The sequence below is a fragment of the Chanodichthys erythropterus genome, chromosome 9 (genome assembly GCF_024489055.1).
Source record: "Chanodichthys erythropterus isolate Z2021 chromosome 9, ASM2448905v1, whole genome shotgun sequence".
NCBI classification, from domain to species: Eukaryota; Metazoa; Chordata; class Actinopteri; order Cypriniformes; family Xenocyprididae; genus Chanodichthys; species Chanodichthys erythropterus.
The window spans coordinates 30,201,634-30,224,904 of NC_090229.1; the positions used below are offsets into that span (position 1 = coordinate 30,201,634).

The window sequence follows — 23,271 nt, forward strand, 5'->3', positions numbered from 1 at the left end:
GAAACATAGGAGAAATAACCAGTAAATGCATACGAGAACCGACAACCAAACATAATGACTGACAGGTGATAATTATACGTAACCATGGAAACAAACGAGGAGATAATAATTAAGCAAGGAAACCAAAACTAAATGGAGCAGAGAAACAGGAACTAAGGGAAACAGGGAATATAAAAGTCCATAACCGTGACAATGACATATTTGTGACAGGCTTTGTGAGAATCTCCAATCTGGACATTACTCAATAAAATGTCCAGATATTTTGTTTGGGTTGATTTTTTGAGTTCAGTTTTTTATCTATTTTAGTTTATTTATTAAGTCTATTTTTGTTTGATTACTGTATTTTATATTAATCAAATTGTCTCAAAACTACCAAATATTCAGGTCAGTGAGATATTTTTGAAAATAAATCATTTTAATAATACTTTTATTCAGCAAGGACATATTGAATTGATCAAAAGTGACAGTACAACATTTACAATGTATCAAAAATTCTCTTTCACATGAATTCTGTTCTTTTGAACTTTCTATTCATCAAAAACATCCTGAAAATCAAAATGAACAAAGCAAGAAAACTTTTTTTTTTTTTTACCTTTGATAATAATACAAAAAAGTTTCTTGGTAACCAAATCAGCATGTTTAAATGATTTCTGAAGGACTGGAGAAATGGCTGCTGAAAATTCAGCTGTGCCATCACAGAAATAGACTTCATTTCAATATATGTCAGTTGATTAACATTTTAAATTTTAAATTGTAATAATCTTTCAAAGTTACAGTGTTTTTACTGTATTATTGATCAAATAAATGCATGTTTTGTGAGCATAAAAGATTTATTTAATAAAACATAAAAAAAAAATCCAATCTCAAAATTTTGAACGCTATGTATTTTATAGAGTATGCATTGTGAACTACTTTCCCACACCCTGGTATCATTAAAGTGTTATTTTAAGTCATCTGCAATATTGTTCATCACGAGGATGCTCTTTATAACATGAGTGTGTGTTCATTCTCTGCTGTATAGTGCTGGTAAAGCGGAGTGTGTTAAGGATGTGCCGGTTCTGGGTGGTTCAGTGCAGGACTGGAGGCCTGGTCTGTTCTATGGTGTGGATGATCAGTGCCGTATAGCGTTTGGAAACTCAGCGACTGCATGTTCTTTCACTAATGATGATATGGTAAGTAAGAATGACCATCATAAGACATTTATCACTGTAAATGATCAAAGAGCTGACTGCCATGCTAGTGCTTTAAAGACCTGAAATTGCTTGATCAGTGCTGTTCTCTGTTTTGTTTTGATGTGTTTCCTATACAGGAAGTTTGGGTTTAATATAAGAGCTCAAGTTACTTTTAAAATACCCAGTAGGCTTTGGTTACATCACACCCATGAACATAATTTTCCACTTGCTAATCAGAGGCAGATGGTATTAGGGGGCAGGTCTTTATCATTTTTGACTGGACACAGATCTGTCTAATGCACCATGAGTCCTCAGTATTTCTATTTTCACAGAGCACTACACAATTTAAATGCATGTACACTTTTCAAAAGTTTGAGGTCAGTAAGATTTTTTTTTTTTGGGATGGAAATAAATTTTATTTAGCAAGGATGCATTAAATTGATCAACAGTAACAGTACACTCTAAAAAATGCTGGGTTAAAAACAACCCAAGTTGGGTTGAAAATGGACAAACCAATTGGGTTGTTTTAACCCAGCGGTTGGGTTAAATGTTTGCCCAACCTGCTGGGTAGTTTTATTTAAACCAACTATTATTTAAAAATTGCTATATGGCTAGCTTAAAATGAACCCAAAATAGTTGGGAAATTAAAAACCAGATGCAATTAGAGGCAACAATAATAGACAAAAGGTGAATGTTTATTAATAAGCTTTAATATTTTATTAATAGTTTAATAGTTTATTAATATAAATGTATTAATAAGCAATTTAATAAATGTTTATTGTTTAATAATTATTCATTGAACATTAATAAATGTTCATTTCCAACAATGGGTTAATTTTAATTAAGCAATACAGTAATTTGTAAACAATAGTTGAGTTAAATAAAACTACCCAGCAGGTTGGGCAAACATTTAACCCTACCGCTGGGTTAAAACAACCCAATTGCTGGGTTTGTCCATTTTCAACCCAACTTGGGTTGTTTTTAACCCAGCATTTTTTAGAGTGTAAAGATATAATATTACAAATGATTTCTTTTTCAAATAAATGCTTTATCTTTCTATTCACCAAAGAATCCTGCAAAAAGAATAATGGTTTCAACAAAAATACTAAGCAGTACAACTGTCTTCAGCATTAATAATAATAAGAAGAAATGTTTCTTGAGCAACAAATCAGCATATTAGAATGATTTCTGAAGGACCATATGAAGACTGAGTAATGATGCTGAAAATTCAGCTTTGCCACTACAGGAATACACGGCATTGCAAAACATAATAAAATAGATAACAGATATTTTAAATTGTAAAAATACTTCACAATATTACTGTTTTTTGATCACTTAAATGCAGATTTGATGAGCATAAGAGACTTCAGTAACACTTTACTTGAAGGGGTGTGCATAAGACTGACATGACACCTTCATAATATTGACATGACACGTGTCATGAATATGAAGGAGGTTTTATGCATGTTTATGACAACTGTCATTAAATGTCATTCGCTCAATTATGTCATTTTTAATGCAAAGATGACATTGTTTAAGATGTCTTTGTTATGACAACTTGACACAAACCAACACATCATAACCTGTCAGTGTCTTTGTCATGACAACTTGACATTAGCAAAACATCATAACCTGTCATAAACATGACATAGCAGAGTAATTATCAAACTTAAAAAAACTACTTAGCTTTATGGGTTAACATTACATTACATTATTTTGGTAACACTTCAGTATAGGGAACACGTATATAAACGATAAACTATGACTTTTCCCTCAATAAACTCTTAATTTACTGCTTATTATAATTAATTGTTAGGTTTAGGTATCGGGTAGGATTAAGAATGTGGAATAAGATCATGCAGAATAAAGCATTAATATGTGCTTTATAAGTACTAATACATAGCCAATATTTTAGCCATATTAATGCTAATAGTAATAAGCAACTAGTTAAAAGACCCTAAAATAAAGTCTTACCATTATTTTATAACAGTGTCATCTTTTTTACGAAATTTGAAATTGTCTATTATCTGACCTTCTGTTGGAGGAAACTTAAAAAAACAAACAAACAAAAAAAAACATGAAATGAAAAATAGTCATGATGCTGTTATAAAATTATTTGTCAGAGTATTGTCACTTAATGACATTTTAATGACAAGTTCAATTTGTACCACTGTAGTTGAGCTCAAGATACATATTCATGACACTATTATAATGGCCTCATGACAGCCAATGTCAAAACCAACCACATGACAGTTTAATGTAATGTTAACCCATAAAGCTAAATGATGTCAAGTTGTCATGACAAAGACACTGACAGGTTATGATGTATTGGTTTATGTCAAGTTGTCATAACTCGGATATCTTAAACAATGTCATCTTTGCATTAAAAATGACATAATTGAGCAAATGACACTTAATGACAGTTGTCATAAACATTCATAAAACCTCCTTCATATTCATGACACGTGTCATGCCAAGATTATGAAGGTGTCATGTCAGTCTTACGCACACCCCTTCAAGTAAAGTGTTATCGAGACTTCTTTCAAAACATTTTTTAAAAAAAATTATAAGAGGTTTAGTATCACATTTTGATTGTAATTTTTTACTTTGTTAATAAATATCTCACCTGGACATTCCACTGAGGTTAAATGTGGTGATGTTTTGTGTCTGGTGTCATCAAGGCAAGCTGCCGTGTTCTGTCCTGCCATATCAACCCTCGTGACCGTAGCTCATGTACTCGTCTCCTTGTTCCACTCCTGGATGGGACGGAGTGTGGGCCCAGTCAGGTGAAACACTGCTATGACCAGCACTTATTTACATTGAATGAATATGCATATACATCTTCATATATCCTTGCATTTTTTCATATTTTATGGAATATGGTTTAGATTACTAAAAAATTGGCCATTGTTTCCATACTTTATTAAATATATTACATACAGATAACATTCTTAGAACACCTATATTTACTTTTTTAAACATTTTATACAACACAGAACATGAAAAATACAGATTTGTGTGACTGTTCTCTTTCTGTGTTGCTTTAGTGGTGTTTTAAGGGTCGGTGTGTGTCTCCCTCTACTTTGGGTTCCTCCATGATGGTTCACGGCTCATGGTCTTCATGGTCTGAATTCTCTACCTGCTCACGAACATGCGGAGGAGGAATCACTTACCGCAAGAGACAGTGCAACAACCCTAGGTGTGAGAGTGTTAGAGACAGAAGCGTATAGTACAACTTCTCAGACTACCACACCAATACAAACACCAACTAAATTTGCTGAGTTAGTTGAGTTTTTGCTGAGAATCTAGTGGTTTTATACAGTTGTGGTTAGAATTATTGGCACCCTTGGTAAATATGATCAAAGATGACTATGTATATTATATATATTATATATATTATATATATATATATATAATATATATACAGCTATGGAAAAAATTAAGAGACCACTCCAAGTTCAGAAATCAATGTTAAGTGGTCTCTTAATTTTTTCCATAGCTGTATATAATATATATATATATATATATATATATATATATATATATATATATATATATATATATATATATAATATAAATCTGCATTATTTATCCATTGTTGATCTTTAATTCATAAAATTTGCAAAAATCTAACCTTTCATTGAAGGAAAAGAATTGAAAGTGGGGGTGAAATCACATTAAGAAATAAATGTTTTTCGCCAAAACACGTTGGCCACAATTATTGGCACCCCTCAAATTTTTATGAGTAAAATATCTCAGAAGTATATATTTCCATCCATATTTACATTTTTTTAGCACCCCAAAGTGATCATGACATGAAATTGTCCAGCCATGACTTCCTGTTTGAAACACAAAGGCCAAATTCCCTTAATCATTCATCACAATGAGTGAAACCAAAGAATATAGTTCTGATGTGCAGCAAAAGATTGTTGAGCTTCACAAAATAGAAAGTGGCTGTAAGAAAATAGCTAAAGCATTGAAAATCCTCATTTCCACCATCAGGGCAATAATTAAGAAGTTCCAATCAACTAAAGATGTTACAAATCTGCCTGGAAGAAGATGTGTGTCTAAATCGACCTAATGCGCGATGAGGAGGAATGTTTGAGTGGCCAAAGACTCTCCAAGATCACAGCTGGAGAATTGCGGAGATTAGTTGAGTCTTGAGTCTCAGAAAGCCTAAAAAAATGATCAAACAGCACCTACATCCCCACAAGTTCTTTCGGAGGGTTTCAAGAAAAATTCTCCTCGCTCATCCAGAAACAATGTCCAGGATATTGTCAGACAAGACTGGAACTTTAAACGGGACCGGCTTCTATGGTCAGATAAAACTAACAAAAAGAGCTTTTTTGCAGCAAACTCACCAGATGGGTTTGGTGCACACATAAAAAGTGCCCTATGCCCACGGTTAAATATACTGCTGGATCTTTAATGTTGTGGGCCTATTGTTCTGCTGGAGGTCCTGGACATCTTGTTCAGATACATGGTATCATGGATTCTATCAAATACCAACAGATAAAAAATAAAAACCTGACCACTTCTGCTAGAAATCCAATAATAGGCCGTGGTTGGAACTTCCATCAGGACAATGATCTAAAACAAACATCAAAACCAACACAAAAATGTGTCACTGAGCACAAAATTAAGCTTCTGACATGGCCATCCCAGTCCCCTGACCTGAACCCTAAAGAAAATGAGTGAGGTGAACTGAAGAGAAGAAGCACCAACATGGAGCTGGAATCTGAAGGATCTGTTGAGATTCTGCATGAAGGAATGGTCTCTGATCTCTTGCCAGGTGTTCTTCAAACTCATCAGGCATTTTAGGTGAAGACTCAGAGCTGTTATCTTGGCAAAAGGAGGTTGCGAAAAGTATTGAATAAAAGGGTGCCAATAATTGTGGCCTACATGTTTTGAAGAAAAACATTTATTTCATAATGTGATTTCCCCCAGTCTTTCAATTCTTTTCCTTCAATGAAAGGTTCGATTTTCGCTAATTTTATGAATTAAAGATCCAAAGGATAAACAATGCAGATTTATTTTTATTGATCCCACACTGAAATGTATTTAGAGTGATGTTTCTGTGTTTCAGGGCAGCCTTTGGTGGTTCTGTCTGTAAAGGACAGGACATAGAAGCTGAACTTTGTAATCGGCAGGTAATAGCATGTTTACTTTGGGCCTCTGTAGGTCATGTTAGTCAAATTAAGGGTTGCATCTATGCATTGCCACGAGGCTGCAGTGTTATCTGTATGCTGGCCTGCTTTTTTCTTTCTTTTTGTTTTATTTGTTGCTAAATAGAATTTACTCTTTCTGTGTAGATGTGTGAGCATAGTTAAACAGGCTTCCTCTGTTATTTTACTTCATTTTCAATAATTTCGTAACACTTTACATTAATGTTTAAGTCGTTAACATTAGTTAATGCAATTGAGCGCTAAAAGCATGACATCGTTTTGTATTCCCATCTGGAAGTCATCACCCTGGCTCCCCCAACAAAAACCAAATAGAATTTTTCCATTTGGCTTTTGGCATGTTGTGACCAACAAAAGTTATTAATTCTTGCACATTTTGTTCAAGATAATCCTCACAAATAAACTTTTATGATTATTTGATTAATATGCAGATTATTTTGAAATCTAAATACAATCAGCAGAACTAAAGTTAGGCTATAAACAAATTATACCACTATCACATGACTTCAATGTCACATCACTAATCTTCCAACAACTCTTTCAATCTTGCAAGAGTGTGATTATAAACACAATGAGGGTGTTAACAAACCTCAGTTTGGTAAACCCTGACCTAGAATAAAGAAGCGGAAGTCAATGGAGCAAAGTGTAGTGCGACTGCACATTAATAACAGAGGCCATTTGCAAGGGTTAAAGGTACAGTAGCAAAAACAGCCTGTTTAATGGTCTAAGAAAGGGTGAAACATTTTAATGTAAAACTGTAAAATATAAGTTACTACAGTTTTAGTGCAAGAAAGCTTGAAGGTGTAACTTTAAATTACGTTACCAAACAAAATAAACCAAGTAAATTCATGGTGACAAACCTGGCTTGCCGCTGTTTGTTACAGCCCTGTGAGTCGACTCAGCTGAAGTTCATGTCTCAGCAGTGCTCAGCCACAGACCAGCAGCCTCTGTTAGTGTCTACAGACTCCAGATCAGTCTACACCTGGATCCCTGCCATCAGCTACACCTCAGGTGAACCTAATAAAGGTCTTCCAGTTGAATTTGTCTTTCGTTGTTTTCTCTGTTCTAATGTCTTTCTCTCCCTTCCAGGTGATGCTCAGTGTAAACTGATGTGTCGCTCACGTGAGCAGGACTTCATGGTGAGTCGTGGGTCTCAGTTCATTGATGGGACAAGATGTGAAGCTGGTAATACTGTGCCACGTGGTTCCATTTCTGCCTGTCTGGGAGGAAAGTGCCAGGTAATGCCACACACATAACGTAAACACACGTTAACTGAAGTATTGTTTTGTCCACTTTGACTTTTAAATTGGATACTGTATAAATATTTAACAAGTTTAATTTCTCCATCTGGTTTATTACCTGGGTTAGCTGTTTGGCTGTGATGGAGTAATGCATTCTGGGAAGTTGGAAGATGTGTGTGGGGTCTGTGGGGGCAATGGCTCCACCTGCCAGTTCATCTCAAACACCTATTCAGGTGGAGAGGCTGGAGGTAGGTAGGGGTCATTCTTAGACATATCCCTCATTTGTCTAGTTATTTGCTTTCCTTTATGCATAATAACCTCTTTTTGTTTTTTATATTTTCAAGAGTATGTCACTTTCCTCACCCTTCCTTTGAACGCCTCTCAGGTTTATGTGATTAACACAAAGCCAGTTTTTACACACCTTGGTAAGTATAGCTACATTCACACAGCAGAATACAATTGTGAGTCCTGTTAGAAGGGCTCAAATATATATATATATATATATATATATATATATATATATATATATATACACTGGATATAATGTCCAACCAAATAATAAATACATTTCAAAGACTATATGAAAGAAATGCTCTTTCCCACAGCGGTGTTATTAAATGATAAATATGTGGTGTCTGGAGATGGAAACCCAGGGCTAAGCATCACATACCCCTCACCTTTAGAGAAAAGCCCCATAATCTATAACCTCTACCTCACACCTGACCAGCAACCTCAAACTGAAGAGCTCACTATTTCTGGACCAGTCACAGACAAGATCCACATACAGGTGTGCAGCATCTGTATTATCCTCTTTTTCTGTTTCTGGAATGACATTCATTGTTTATGTAATCATTGTTACTCTATTTGCACATTTTTAGGCGTTTAGGAAATATGGGCAAGAGTATGGAGACCTCACTAGTCCAAACATTTCATACCAGTACTACTCATTTGGAGCCGTTTCAGTGGAGAGAGCTGTTCAGGGCAGATGGTCCAATGTCATTTCTGCCTGCTCAGTAACCTGCGGCACAGGTAACATCTTGGTTACTGTTGTAAACTCTGTTTACTGATGGAGGGAACAAGTTGTGGCAAGAGGGACACAAACATTAAGAGGGACACAATGTCTCATTCCCTCTATCACTTACTTAACTTTATTGTCCTTGAAGGCAATTCCTTATGCAGACAGCAGTATACATTCACATACACACACACAGCAACACAACACATATGAAATAATACACAATTTAAAATAAGTCATTAAAAAAAATAATTGCAGCAGGTATAAAGGAATTCTTATATCTAGGGAACGAAGGTTACAACACAAGACATCTGTCAGTCACTTTGACGTTGTGTCGATGTACTGACACTAGGGGTCCCTAAGGAAAACTGCACAACCATCTGAACCATGTTACAAGGTTTTGGCAGTGCAGATGTTGGCAAGCTACTGTGTAACAAGTGCACTCGCAACGCCGTAACCTTCCCAACGCCACACATATGTGTTGTCCCACATAAGCAACATTGTCCCACATACCATGAGGGATAAGGACCGTACTTACCTTTTCTCCATGACAAATACATCTTATGGGATTGCTGTCAGGGAATATGGAGCACCTACCCTCAAGTACACCGGTTGACCTGAAAGGGCATACTTCACAAGTATTGGGCCTGGCAGCGAATTCCTCCACTGAATTCGGATGTCGCAAGGTGCTGAAGGCTAGAAGGACTTCCAGGGTTCGCCGACCCATGGAACTCTCATTGACCAAAATTTTATTACTTAAGGGAGGGAAAGGCACTGTGTGCAAGAGGTACACCCGGCCAGTTACCCGCAGTTTACCTGTTCGTACTCAGTACCCAAAGATTGTAAAATCTTGCAAAGGTACCGGGTGTCACCCAGCCCCTTGCTCTGCAGATGTCTGTTAGAGAGGCACCATTATCTAAAACCCAGAAGGATGCAACACTCCTCATAGAGTGTGTTCGCACTCCTAGGAGGCATGGCATGCCCTGGCCCTGGTATGTCAAGGAAATTAGATCCACAATCCAGTGGGCCATCCTCTGTTTGGAGACAGCCTTCCCCTTCTGTTGTCCCCCAAATCAGACAAAGAGCTGCTCAGAGCATCTAAAGATAACTATGTGGCCCAAGTAAACACACAATGAAAAGGCTGAGTTTGCCTTGTCACGAGGCAGCACTTGCAAGTTCACCACTTGATCCCTAAATGGGGTTGTGGGAACTTTGGGCACGCAGCCCAACCGGGGTCTCAGGATCACATGAGAGTATGTCGGCCCAAACTCTAGACACATTTCTCTGACAGAGAACGCCTGCAGGTTCCCTGGCCTCTTGATGGAAGTGAGAGTGGCCATCTTCAAAGAGAGGGCACTCAACTCAACTGACTACAGAAGCTCAAAAGGAGTTCTCTGTAGGCCCAGCAAGCCTACACAGAGGTCTCAAGAGGGAATAAGGCACAGCCTTGGAGGGTTTAACCTCCTGGCACCTCTGAAGAACCTGATGATCAGGTTGTGTTTCGTTGAACCAGCTGAATACTGTATAAATATTTCACCTGTATAAATATAAAAGCACTTGTTGGACAGGCGGTGTCGCTTTCCTGCGGGAGGCTTAATTCTGCGGCCGGGCTGTGGTGGAGTTGGTGTAGCTGCCACAGGCAAACACCCTCTGCAACGGGCCGTTGTGATCATCCAGCCATGAATGCTTAGGGCAGCGTGGAGGAATTTACTCTAGCCTGATGTTTACGATGGCCGGGGCAAGTACGGCTGCCGATTCCATGTCAAACTCACCATACTCAAAGGAGGGAGTCTAGCCAAGTCCTCAGCGTCAGAAGGCATAAGCCCTGACGAATCGACAGTTCATCCTCATCCGGTGCCCCGAATGGGAAATTATGGTCATCCACCTAACTCATCCAGAAACTCGACCGGATATAACAAGCGTGACGAGGAATTTGAGGCCCGTGCAGATTGACCCAGTGGAAAATGCTCCCATTGTTCCCCTAATCTCACCCTTATGCATAGCAGAATGGGACGGGGAGCAACTGAAGTGACTCTCTCTCTGACCAGAAAAGAGAGTCGTGACCACAACATTGCCATGGTTATATTCTCACAGAGAGGACATAAACCATCCACAAATGCTGTCTCAACGTGGGTATGACCCAAACACTCAAGGCAGAGATCATGGCCGAGCCCAAATACCAATGATCTATCTATGAATCCTCAGGATAGGATGGAGGACTCCACTCTAGCCCGATGTTCATGGCATCTGGGGCAAGCATGGCTGCCAATTTCAAGTCAAACTCAGCAGGCAGAAACTCAGACTGACAGACACTCAAGGTGGAAGTCCAGTCAAGTCCTCAGGCATAAGCCCTGACGAATCGACAGTTCATCCTCATCCGGTGCCCTGAATGAGAAATTAAGATCAGCCACCTAACTCATCCAGGAACTCGACTGGACAAAACAAGCGTGACGAGGAATGGGAGGCCCGTGGGGTTTGACCCAGCAGAAAACGCTCCCATTGTTGTCCTCATGTCACCCTTGTGCATAGCAGAACGTAATGGGAGCAACTGAAGTGACTCTCTCTCTGACCAGAAAAGAGAGTTGTGACTGCAACATTGCCATGGTCATGTTCTCACAGAGAGGACATGAACCATCCACAAATTCTGTCTCAGCGTGGGTATAACCCAAATACTCTAAGCAGAGTTCATGACCGCCCAAAGATGTGAGATTTCGACCGCACCCAGAAACACACAGATGGAAAGGCATCTTTAAAAAGACGCTCTCTGCCAGTGCTTTGCTCTTTTAATTGCTTTTTAATTTAAGCGCCCACAGGAGCTCTCGCTACACTTATCTGTGCATGGTGTGGAGAGACTAGCAAGCTGAGGTCAGTGGAATGAGTGTCTGTCCTTGTTGACATCCACTTGGATGCATACCAACTCCTTTTATACCCATATGTCTGGGGGAGTGGCATATGCAATTTCCACTACTTCCACTACCCTTAATGCCAGTTCATCAACACTACGTCGAAGTGACTGACAGGGAACATATAAGCAGTTAAATTCTGGGCACATGAACACGTTACATGTAATCAGTTTTGTTAACTTCATTCATCTCAACGCAACGGAACGTTTAATGTTACATAAAATGCATAAAAGGAAAAATTTTTGACAATAAATATGGATAATTTAGATATTTACATATATATATTTATATAATAATATATTACCGTAAATATATTTACATTTATATAATGAACCAAATGATGCTGTAATAAAGCTTTTATATGTATAAACCATTTATAAATTTAATTTCTGTTTTAACTCATTGATTTCTCTGTTGTAGGCATCCAGAAAATCAGTCAGCACTGTGTAGATGTGGTCACACTCGAGCACCTGGAAGATGAGCTCTGTAGTTCATCCCCTCAAACACAAGATATGCTACAGCCCTGTTTTCTGCCAAACTGCCCACCCAGGTGCCTTACAGTGATTCAGGTTCATGATTTTGCCTCAGAGGAACAAGCGGCCATTCAAACATACCAGGGAATTTCATAAAAGTTTTAAAAAATTGATGTCATTTATCTTGAAGAAAACCAAAAAGGAAACCACTCGGGCCCCATCTAACATGACCCACTTGATGTAGACTTCAGCTGTGTCCCAGTTCAGAGGCTGCATCCTTCGGAGGCTGCGTCCTTCGAAGACCAGACTGAGCATTGTTAAATGGGACGGTCTAGCCTATAGAGGATTGTTCGTGTGACGAGCGGCAGTAACATTTGTACTGGACTTTATTGAAAGTTATATTCAATTGTCTGAAAACAAAACAGGGTTCACAACCTGTCTAAATATGTTCACCATGGTCCATTTCTGTACATAATAAAAAGTATAAACTATATAAAGTCTTATTAGGGCTGCACGATATATCGCATGCGATTGTCACGCGCATTCCGTCAGTAAAGCCGGTTCCCTGATTACCGTTAAATCGCCATCACCTGCTTTCAAATGGAGCGCCATTTAATAGACAGAGCCGTAGTTCACTGAAAAGCCATGCAATATCGCGTTCATTATCGAAGGTGATTCATCTGCGATATGAACGCGATATTGCGTGGCTTGTAAGTGATCTACGGCTCTGTCTATTAAATGCCATTCAATTTGAAAGCAGGTGATGGCGATTTAGCGGTAATCAGGGAACCGGCTTTACTGACGAAATGCGCGTGACAATCTGATGCGATATATCGTGCAGCCCTACATCTTAGTAAGATAAGTCAACATTTGAACCGCTTTAAAGATTTTTTATTTTTACATTTGTATCATTAGATATTCAGTTAAGTTGAAACTCAATATGGACAGCCTTCGTCGCGCTGTTGTTATGCAATCAGCCTTCGAATGTGGCCTTTGAAGGATGCAGCCTCTGAATTGGGATGCAGCTTTTGTTTGGCCATGTCTGTGAAGTCCCACATTTATGTTTCAAAAGGTTACTTAGGATTGTGTGTTAATGCACACAGCAATCAGCAATTTTATAACCCTAAAGTGTGGACTTGAAGGATGAATGCAAGGGATGAAAGTATAATTTTGAGCAGGGACTTTGAATACAGGAGTTTAATTTGTGTATCTGTTGTAGCTGGGACTTAGGTGAGTTTGGACCCTGCAGCGCCCCCTGTGGTGTGGGAGAGCGAGTGCGCTCTGTGACGTGCTTTCAGATGCAGGGTACGGTGAAAGTAAAGCTGTCTGACTCTGACTGTACGCTTGACTCTAAACCACCAACAACTGAAACCTGCAACTCCCAAATCTGTCCTGCCAGGTAATGTGCCAAAGTGTATGAGACTGAAATGAATTAGCAAGTTAGATAGTGTTAAGGTGAAGACCAGTACCCTAGAATTTTTTTAATGCACAGAGAAATCCTCCAACCTGATGCAAGAAAATTGAGTCATTCTGGCAGTTGTGTGTATATATTCATATACTGTATATGTGTGTGTGTGTGTGTGTGAGTGTTGTAGATGGCAGGTGTCCGAGCCTGGTGAGTGCTCAGCTGTGTGTGGACCCGGGGAGGCCCAGAGAACTGTGTCATGTGTCCGCTCCCATCATGGATCTGACTCTGAGGTTGACCAAAATTTGTGTTCTGAACCCAAACCCCCAGAACATGTTCCCTGTGTGGTGGACGTTTGTCCTGTCGGCTGGGAGAGCCAAAGAGAGGTATTGTGTTACAAAATAAATTTAGCGTATATTGTATTGACTTTATAATTAAAGGTGCCCTAGAATTGAAAATTGAATTTTCCTCAGCATAGTTAAATAATTAGAGTTCTGTACACAGACTTTATGCAGGTAAGCAAGCAAGGACAATAGTGAAAAATGTCAGATGGAGCAATAATAACTGACATGATCCACGATATCATGATATTTTTAGATATATTTGTAAATTGTCTTTCTAAATGTTTCATTAGCATGTTGCTAATGTACTGTTAAATGTGGTTAAAGTTACCATTGTTTCTTACTGTATTCATGGAGACCTGATCCATGTCATTATTTTCATTTTTAAACACTTGTAGTCTGTATAATTCATAAACACAACAGTGTGTAATGTTAGCTTTAGCCCGTTAGCCACACATAGGCTACTATCAAACTCATTCAGAATCAAATGTAAACATCCAAATAAATACTATACTTACATGATCCGATATACTACATGAAGAACACTTTGTAAAGATCCATTTTGAGGGTTATATTAGCTGTGCGAACTTTGTTTATGCCATATATTATAGAGTTGTGAGCTTGGGGGCGGGAAGCACAAGCATTTAAAGGGGAGATGCGCAGAATCGGCGTATTTCTAATTATGCCCCAAAATAGGCAGTTAAAAAATTAATTTAAAAAATCTATGGGGTATTTTGAGCTGAAACTTCACAGACACATTCAGGGGACACCTTAGACTTATAATTACATCTTGTGAAAAGGCATTCTAGGGCACCTTTAAGCAGTACTGCACAAGCAAGTATTGCTGTACTGAAAATCAGCATGATTGCAAGTGTGATATTGTAGTTATTTAAAAAGGTAATAATATAAATATCCTAAGCAATTTAACAAGTCAATATCAATCACCTTATGTTTAAAACAAATGGTCAATTAGTTTGATCAAAGCAAAAGAAAGCCAAAGCATCAAACAGAAGCCAAAGAAGCCAAAGAATCAAACTTTGCATGTCACTAAACAACACAGAGTTTTGAGTGGAATGGAGCCGCAGCAGTTTACTCTCCATGCTCCATGTGTTCTCTAATCACTCTGCTACATTTTGGGTTTTCTGCATCCTGCTCTCCACTATCTGGTGAGAGAAATGCTGCTCAAAATACAAATTCCAGAAATGTTGGGACATTTTTTAAATTTTAATAAAATAAAAACTAAAAGACTTTCAATCACATGAGCCAGTATGCTGTTCACAATAGAACACAGATAACATAAATGTTTAAACTGAGAAATTTTACAATTTTATGCACATTGTATGCACATAATGAGCTCATTTAGTTGCCATGGGGGCATGTTTACCATGGTGTAGCATCTCCTCTTCTTTTCAAAACAATTTGAAGACATCTGGGCATCGAGGTTATGAGTTTCTGGAGTTTTGGTGTTGGAATTTGGTCCCACACTCTTCTGATATAGGTTTCCAGCTGCTGAAGAGTTTGTGGTCGTCTTTGACATATTTTTCGTTTAATGATGCGCCATATGTTCTCTATAGCTGAAAGATCTGGACTGCAGGCAGGCCAATTCAGCACCTGGACTCCTCTACGACTAAGCCATGCTGTTGTAATAGCTGCAGTATGTGGTTTTGCATTGTCCTCCTGAAACACACAAGGCCTTTCCTGAAATGGAGGGGAGCATCTGTTGCTCTAAAACCTTTATATACATTTCAGCATTCATAGTGCCTTCCAAAACATGCAAGCTGCCCATACTGTATGCACTTATGCACCCCCCTACCATCAGAGATGCTGGCTTTTGAACTGAATGTTGATAACATGCTGAAAGGTCTCCCTCCTCTTTAGCCCGGAGGACATGGCATCCGTGATTTTCAACAAGAATGTCAAATTTGGACTCGTCTGACCATGGAACATTTTTCCACTTTGAAACAGTCAATTTTATATGAGCCTTGGCCCACAGGACAAAACGGCACTTCTGGACCATGTTCACATATTCCTTTTTGCATGACAGAGCTTTAGTTGGCATCTGCAGATGGCACGGCGGATTGTGTTTACCGACAGTGGTTTCTGGAAGTATTCCTGGGCCCATTTAGTAATGTCATTGACACAATCATGCTGATGAGTGATGCAGTGTCGTCTGAGGGCCCGAAGACCACAGGCATCCAATAAAGGTCTTCGGCCTCGTCCCTTATGAAAAGAGATTTCTCCAGTTTCTCTGAATATTTTGATGATGTTACGCACTATAGATGACGAGATTTGCAATTTGACGTTGAGGAACATTGTTTTTAAAGTATTCCACAATCTTTCACAGATTGACAGCCTCTGCCCATCTTTACTTCTAAGAGACTCTGCCTCTCTAAGACATCCCTTTTATTGCTAATCATGTTACAGACCTGATATCAATTAACTTAATTAGTTGCTAGATGTTCTCTCAGCTGAATCTTTTCAAAATTTCTTGCTTTTTCAGCCATTTGTTGCCCCTGTGCCAACTTTTATGAGACCTGTAGCAGGCATCAAATTTGAAATGAGCTCATTTAGTGGATAAAAGTGTCAGATTTCTCGGTTTAAACATTTGTTATGTTATCTATGTTCTATTCTAATGTTTCTTGAGCACCAAGTTAGCATGTTTTCTTCATTTCTGAAGGATCATGTAACAGTGAAGACTGGAGTAATGATGCTGATAATTCAGCTGTGACATCACTGAAATAAATTAAATTTTAAAATATATTAAAATAGAAAACTGTTATTTTAAATTGTAATAATATTTCACAATATGACTGTTTTTACTGTATTTTTGATTAAGTAAATGCAATCATAGGGAGCATAAAATACTAATTTGAATAAACATTTAAAAACTGAGTTTTGAATTGTGTATATTGAACAGTGATATGTGATCTGTTCTAAAATGTCTTTTCAAGACTGACCTGACCCGTACAGATTCCCGTGTAATGCCCCGTTCAAGAATGGTTCCAGTTTATGTTTGGAGTCCTGTGATTGGCCAGTGCTCCAAGACCTGTGGCAACGGTAAACAACACAAATGAATACACATGCTGTAATTAGGACAAAACTAATTTCTGAATGTGTGTGCATAATTGTGCATGCTTACTTATTTATGCAGGATCTCAGCAGGTTTGGTTCTCCTGTGTGGATCACCAATCACGTCTAGAAGTTCCAGAGTTCCTTTGTGATCGTACCACTAAACCAGAGTTGTACACCCAGCCCTGTAGCCCATCAATATGTCCTGCTGCGTAAGCATTATTTAAACTCATCTTTTAATCTCTACTTCTCTACATTGACACATGATGAGCACAGTGTCTTTCTTTATCAGGTGGCACTACATACAGGGACCCTGCAGTGTTTCTTGTGGAGGTGGTTTAGCGAAGAGAGTTCTGTACTGTTCCCAAAGGGTGGAGGGAGGAGTTGGAAACAGGGATTTGTTGGTGGGAGAATCTGCTTGTCAGTCTGTGCCCAGACCTTCAGAGGTAGTGGAGTGTAATACTGAAATCTGTCCAGCCAGGTAAACCACCACCTCATTTCTACTGAACATTTGAAGAGACAGACAGTCTCTTAAGCAGATCTGCTTTAGACTCATGAAGAATGGTGGCAGTTACTATAGCTAATCTCGCCTCATGTTGAGGACAGCAAACTGTTGACCCACAATTTTTAAACATTAGTCCTAAGATTATAACATAATGTTAATCCAATTACTTACCGTTCCTGTAAGAATCTTTAACATGTTTTAATAAGTCGATAAATGGTGAAAATGGCCTGCCGTCTGTCCTGATTGGTTCACAAACAACAGGTTTGTTGTTTGTTGTCACAATCAGTGCTAAATGCAAATAATAAAGTTTATCTATGTAACCATTAAATCTATGCAACCATAATCATGGATACATTAGTAAGATATCATAGTAAACAGGTTTATAAACTTCTAAATGGGAGAAGAAAATACTTTCTATGTTGTTGATGTCAAAGTTTGTGTCAAATAATACTGTATAGTATTTTTACAGAATTTCATCTGTCACATGGTAATATGTTAAAACTGATGTTTTTTCCATTTAATAGGCTGGTAAATTACACTTATTCTGTTTATGCATTTAGAAAATTTTACATTTTTCTATTCAGACTGTCATGTTTTTGAATATTGTTGTGCCGCAAAAACTAGATATTAAAATAATTAAATAAAATAATAATAGATGTTTAAAATGTTCAAACTCTTTATAAGCAATGAATTTACATGACTTGTTTATTTAGTTTTACTTATTTTAGCCAACTTATTTTATTTCAGCTAGTTAACAAAGCAACATTGTTCATTTAATTTTAGTTGAAGTCTTTTATATTTTATTTCAGTTAATGTGTATTTTATTTCAAGTAATGAAAAAGTTTTTTTTATGGTTTTAGTTGTAGTTAACAATAATAACCCTAGTTGGGTCACCACTTAATGCTCAATGCCTATTGTCTTGAAGCAAAACCAACTGATTTTCTTTATTATTGTATATTATGGTGTCTTAATTCATGAAATTATTCTGTAGGTGGCAGGTGGGACAGCAGGGCGACTGTTCAGTGTCTTGTGGGATGGGCGTAGCTGTGAGGAGTGTGCAGTGTGTCCAGTATGAGGGGGGTGTAGAGAGGATCGTGGAGGAAGAGTGGTGTGAGTCAGGAAACAAGCCTCCCGTCACTGCACCATGCTTCACTCAAGTCTGTTCTTTCCACTGGGATGTGCGCGAGTGGAGTGAGGTAATGTGCCAACACATCCGTCATCCAAACTACATATGCTAACAATGTACAGCTGTTATCCCAAATTCCCATTTTATGGAAACAGAGTTTGGATATTATAGAATAATCCCTCTCCATCCCTCATTTTTTTCTGCTCTGTAATGTAGTGCTCGGTCTCATGTGGTTATGGGATCCAGTCTCGGACCGTGTCTTGTATGGGCCCATCGAGTCCTCTTCCTGTTAGTCCCTTTCTTTGCCTCCACTTGCCAAAACCCATCACCATCCAGGCCTGCTATAGCCCTGACTGTTCCTCGGGCCATACCTCCACACCAGAGCCCAATGGCACTCACATCCAATCAGAGCACCAAAGAGGAGAGGAGACATGGAGAACCCCAAAAGTGCTTACGAGAACCACACTAGGTCCAACTGTCAGAGTCATGAAGATGAAGAAGAGTTTTTCAGCCATTGCACCTACAGAGGAATTGACGAAAAGCACCACAAGCATGCCAACAGAACCACCACAGACCAGTTAGGTGGCAAGTGTCTGCTAGCTCCATATAAAACTGCCAGCCTTGATAACAATTTCAGTGTCTAAAGGGGCATATTCTACAATTCTTTGTTATATGTTTTCTTGAAATTTCTTAAGTCTGGAGTATTTGTATTGGTTAAATTTCATTTTTTCACAGTGTAATAGTACAAATAAGTACTGAGTAATATTGATTTTCTACATGTAATTACTATACAGTTAAGGTTAGGGTTTGGTTTAGGGTTAATTGTAATTACATTTATATATACTCAGACCTAAAACTGTATATATTCAGACAAATAAGTACATATAACTGATTTACATTTATATATACAAAATAATAATTTTATATTCAGGATTTATGAATATATATTAGGATTATTTATATTTATATATTTCCTGTTTGGCTCTTTAATTTTGTAGATTGTTATATGAATAGACAGAGAGAAAGATGGAAAAAAGCTGTGAGGAATAAATCATCTATTCTGGTTTCAGGTTTCTGTGGGCAACTCCTCCTTCAAGACTCAGGAACTATTGACCTACGCAATGTCACTCAGACAAGGTGTATATTTGCTATTGGCCGACCTCTTGATGAGGTTATTCAAATCAAAATTGTATCCAGCACTCTTAACTGCCGGCAGAGTAAGTACTGAGCTTAAATCGCGTACAGACATGGGGATCTGATGCAGTAGTAGTATGGTGAATTGTGTGTATTTTTGTGTATATTTTCAGAGGAGAATATCGCCCTGTATGACAGACTCATCCTGATGCGTCTCTGTGAGAGGACGACTGGTAAAACGCTGAAATCACGATCAAATGTTCTTTTGGTGCGTCAGAGCCGGCTAACCCCTGGCAATGGAGTAGTACTATTTTATCAGAGTGTAAAAAACAAAAAAAGCCACCATGGAGGTGAGTTATTACAAACCCAGCATAAAACTTGATACATAAATTGCATATTTGGGTAAATATATATATTCATCAGATGTATTTATTGAAACGGGATGGTAAAAAATTCTGTCATCGCTTACTCACCCTCATGTCATACCAAAGTGCCTACCTGGCACTTGTAAGGAGCTGCAAATAAATGCTGTTCTTGTGAACTTTCTATTCAACTGTAATGGGGTCCACTGAAGAGGAGTTGAGATGTGAACGAAAAAATGATAAACGTGATAAAAACCGGGGACAAAAACTTGACATGAACAGAACTTGACTAAGAGCATGAACAGAACTTGACAAAACTCACCAACAGTGGGTTACAAAGCTAGACAAGGTACAGTGGAAACATGAGGGATGACATAAGACACACCTGAAAGCAATCAAACAGTGAACCAATCAGAACAAAATGTTTGCCCATGACAAGATGACATGAGGCACAAAGGAATCACATGACATGACAGGAAACTATGAGAACTTCTATGAAAACACTATGAAACTTGAAATTAAAAGACTTGAAAACATGAACATAAACAAAACCTAGAACATCCATGGACTTCATGTGCTTCATATCATGGCCACGGAGGCCATTGTGGTAAATTTTCCCCTGCTCAACCACTTCCACCATGGCTGGCTGATCCCCCATGGCCTGCTACTGCTCCATGGTCCAGGCCCACTTCCACTTGCAATAGCAGGCCGGGACTGTGGAGCAGTGCACGAGACCATGTGGGATCAGCCAGCCATGGTGGAGCCTGTGGAGATCGGAACCACCAGGGCAGAGCTGGTGGAGGAGATGACCACCAAGCCAAGGCTGAACATGGCACCAGAGCAGAAGACCCTTTGGAAGTCAGGAGGCCATGGTGGAGCAGAGACCTGAATGGCCTTCATAATCATGACAGAGTGAGCAGGGATGAGCAGGGGAAAATTTACCACAATGGCCTCCGTGGCCATGATATGAAGCATATGAAGTTCATGGATGGCCTCCGTAGCTGTGACAGGGAACACAGAGCATTCTAAAGTGGAAGCCACTACCTTGGGAGGAGCTGTAGTGGATGTCGCCGCCTCTGGAGAAATGTTTGTGGCCCACATACACAGAATAGCAGTGGCCATTAATGGAAGCATCGTGGACCTCTGGGACCACCAGACTACGAATCGCTGGTCTTGGCACCACCGGACTTGACCTACTCACCGCTCGCACTGACCTCAGAGGTGGATCCATCACATTGGAGATCAGTCTCGTCCACCCCGAGACAGATCCAGTGGCTGAGGAGATCTGTGGTGCACCAAGCTGATACTTTTGAGTGTATCTAGAATGTCCAAGCTGCTCTTTTACCTACAACAAAAGTTGTTCTACAGCATAAAGTCTTATGGGTTTGACAAGATGGTAACACTTTAGTTTAGGGTCCAATTCTCACTATTAACTAGTTGCTTATTAGCATGCATATTACTAGGATATTGGCTGTTAAGTACTTATTAAGCATATATTAATGCCTTTTTCTGCATGACCATATTCTAAATCCTTTAATCCTACCCAACACCTAAACTTAACAACTACCTTACCAACTATAAACAAGCAGTAATTAGGAGTTTACTGAGGCAAAAGTCCTAGTTAATAGTTAGTTAATAATGAGAATTGGACCCTAGAGTGTGATCGACAAGACATATGGTGAGTAAATGATGACAGAATTTACATTACTGGCTGAACTATAAAAAATCATTGTAGATTTAGCCAAAATGAAATAATCTGAAAGATTGTGACACAGCATATATATCTTCCTCCAAAGTATGTGACGTTCAGCTGTTCTCTCCTTCCGGGCTCATTGAGAATCCGATCAAGAGTCCAGCCACCTCCCCCTCTAACACTCAGAGCTGTCGTGTGTTCATTGATGCTCCTCCATCTCGGAGGATTCAGATCAGAGCACTTTCTGTGCTCAACAATACTGACACAAACTCAACATACATACTGGTAAGTCACTGTGTATCCATCCTTTTATATAAACATTCACTTTTGTACGGGGTCAGTAATTTTTTTTTTAAAGAAATTAATACTTTTTTAATCAAGGATGCATTAAATTAATCAAAAGTGACAGTAAAGACCTTTATAATGTTATAATAAAAAAGAATAGTCATCTGGATGACAAATAAAGAGATGTAATCATGCATCTGTAATTTCTGTCAATAATAATTGAAATTCAAGCAGTTTGTGTTCAAAAAACACATAATAAGGAAACATTTGAGATGAAACAGTAAAGACAGCTAATATAGATACGGAACTGGCATTTAGTAAAAAAATAAGTAGTCATGCAAGCACTAAGATTGTTAGACATTGTAGATGTGATGTCCCATGGAAATTTGTGTGTTCTATGTTATTGTTTTCTTTTGCTTATCCAGATTCGTGATGTGGATGCCTTAAAGACGACCATATTCAGAGGGACACGGCTCTTCCTGTGGAGCTCCTCAGGAAGTAGGGCTGAAGTGGAATTCCACGGAGAGTATCAGCAAATCAAGGGAATGTTCAGGGCAGAGTATTCGTATATTAACCCTTCTGAAGAAGAACCAGTGTAGTTTGTAAGAGTGTTTCTAGTCCATATAGAGCCTTGGAGCATTTAAAAATCTTAATTTAGCCAGTTTAGCACACCAGAATCAGAACAGGAGGATTTATTAACTTTATATCAAAGATATATAATCTGAAGTATTGTCTTGTTTTGTCATATCATTTAAAAACAAACATAATACAATTTACTGTTTATATATGAGTGCTTCTGTATATTTATTGTAATGAACATGAGTTAATCTGCTGACAATAATGTGTGCCAAGTCTAACCTGCTAATCTAACAGCACAAAGAAATAAATAACAATCATAAAGTTTATTTAATGATATTTTACTGAGTGATTTAGAATAGGTCAATGTGGCTGTGAGAGTTTTGGTTTAGAATAACAGTCCTAGTTACCGTTTATAAAACTACCGTGAACCTCCTTAAAGCCCAAAGTGCGCTTTTTACACATACACTTAGTGTATGTATAGAGGCAAACACAAGTATAGTCCATTTCAGGGGTTCCTAAACTTTTTTGACAGCTGAACCCCTTGGACCGAAAATATTTACTTAAATACCCCCTGAGATTTGAAGTACAACATCTCAGTAATTTAACAAAACCTTTGCATGTTCACGGTTCTCTGATATTGATTAATGGTCACATGGCATCCAAGTAAACATAAAATATTTGTATATAATCTCTATGTAACCTTTTTTTAGTAATTGTTTTGATTGTAATGTGATGATGATGAAACTTAATGCACACTGTCCACATATACTAGAGTACGCAAAAAA

At 38.4% G+C, this 23,271-nt stretch overlaps 1 protein-coding gene across 3 annotated transcripts in view; it reads left to right on the forward strand.

Annotated features, from left to right (window-relative positions):
- adamts13 (ADAM metallopeptidase with thrombospondin type 1 motif, 13) overlaps positions 1 to 22,508 on the forward strand; it is a 29,606-nt gene extending 7,098 nt beyond the window's left edge. For 2 of the 3 annotated variants that reach the window (XM_067395282.1, XM_067395284.1), the window contains 22 exons: positions 1,022 to 1,172; positions 3,854 to 3,958; positions 4,220 to 4,371; positions 6,259 to 6,322; positions 7,240 to 7,366; positions 7,445 to 7,593; positions 7,724 to 7,844; positions 7,941 to 8,021; positions 8,202 to 8,383; positions 8,475 to 8,625; positions 11,935 to 12,064; positions 13,207 to 13,386; positions 13,583 to 13,778; positions 16,685 to 16,790; positions 16,885 to 17,014; positions 17,095 to 17,283; positions 18,299 to 18,503; positions 18,650 to 19,010; positions 19,504 to 19,650; positions 19,741 to 19,917; positions 21,726 to 21,907; positions 22,333 to 22,508. In XM_067395282.1, coding sequence (XP_067251383.1) covers positions 1,022 to 1,172; positions 3,854 to 3,958; positions 4,220 to 4,371; positions 6,259 to 6,322; positions 7,240 to 7,366; positions 7,445 to 7,593; positions 7,724 to 7,844; positions 7,941 to 8,021; positions 8,202 to 8,383; positions 8,475 to 8,625; positions 11,935 to 12,064; positions 13,207 to 13,386; positions 13,583 to 13,778; positions 16,685 to 16,790; positions 16,885 to 17,014; positions 17,095 to 17,283; positions 18,299 to 18,503; positions 18,650 to 19,010; positions 19,504 to 19,650; positions 19,741 to 19,917; positions 21,726 to 21,907; positions 22,333 to 22,506 — 3,460 coding nt within the window. In that variant the 3' untranslated portion in view covers positions 22,507 to 22,508. Of the gene's footprint in view, positions 1 to 1,021; positions 1,173 to 3,853; positions 3,959 to 4,219; positions 4,372 to 6,258; positions 6,323 to 7,239; positions 7,367 to 7,444; positions 7,594 to 7,723; positions 7,845 to 7,940; positions 8,022 to 8,201; positions 8,384 to 8,474; positions 8,626 to 11,934; positions 12,065 to 13,206; positions 13,387 to 13,582; positions 13,779 to 16,684; positions 16,791 to 16,884; positions 17,015 to 17,094; positions 17,284 to 18,298; positions 18,504 to 18,649; positions 19,019 to 19,503; positions 19,651 to 19,740; positions 19,918 to 21,725; positions 21,908 to 22,332 lie in introns of those variants that run through there. The other variant, XM_067395283.1, reaches the window with a different exon arrangement.
- Positions 22,509 to 23,271: the final 763 nt, after the last annotated feature.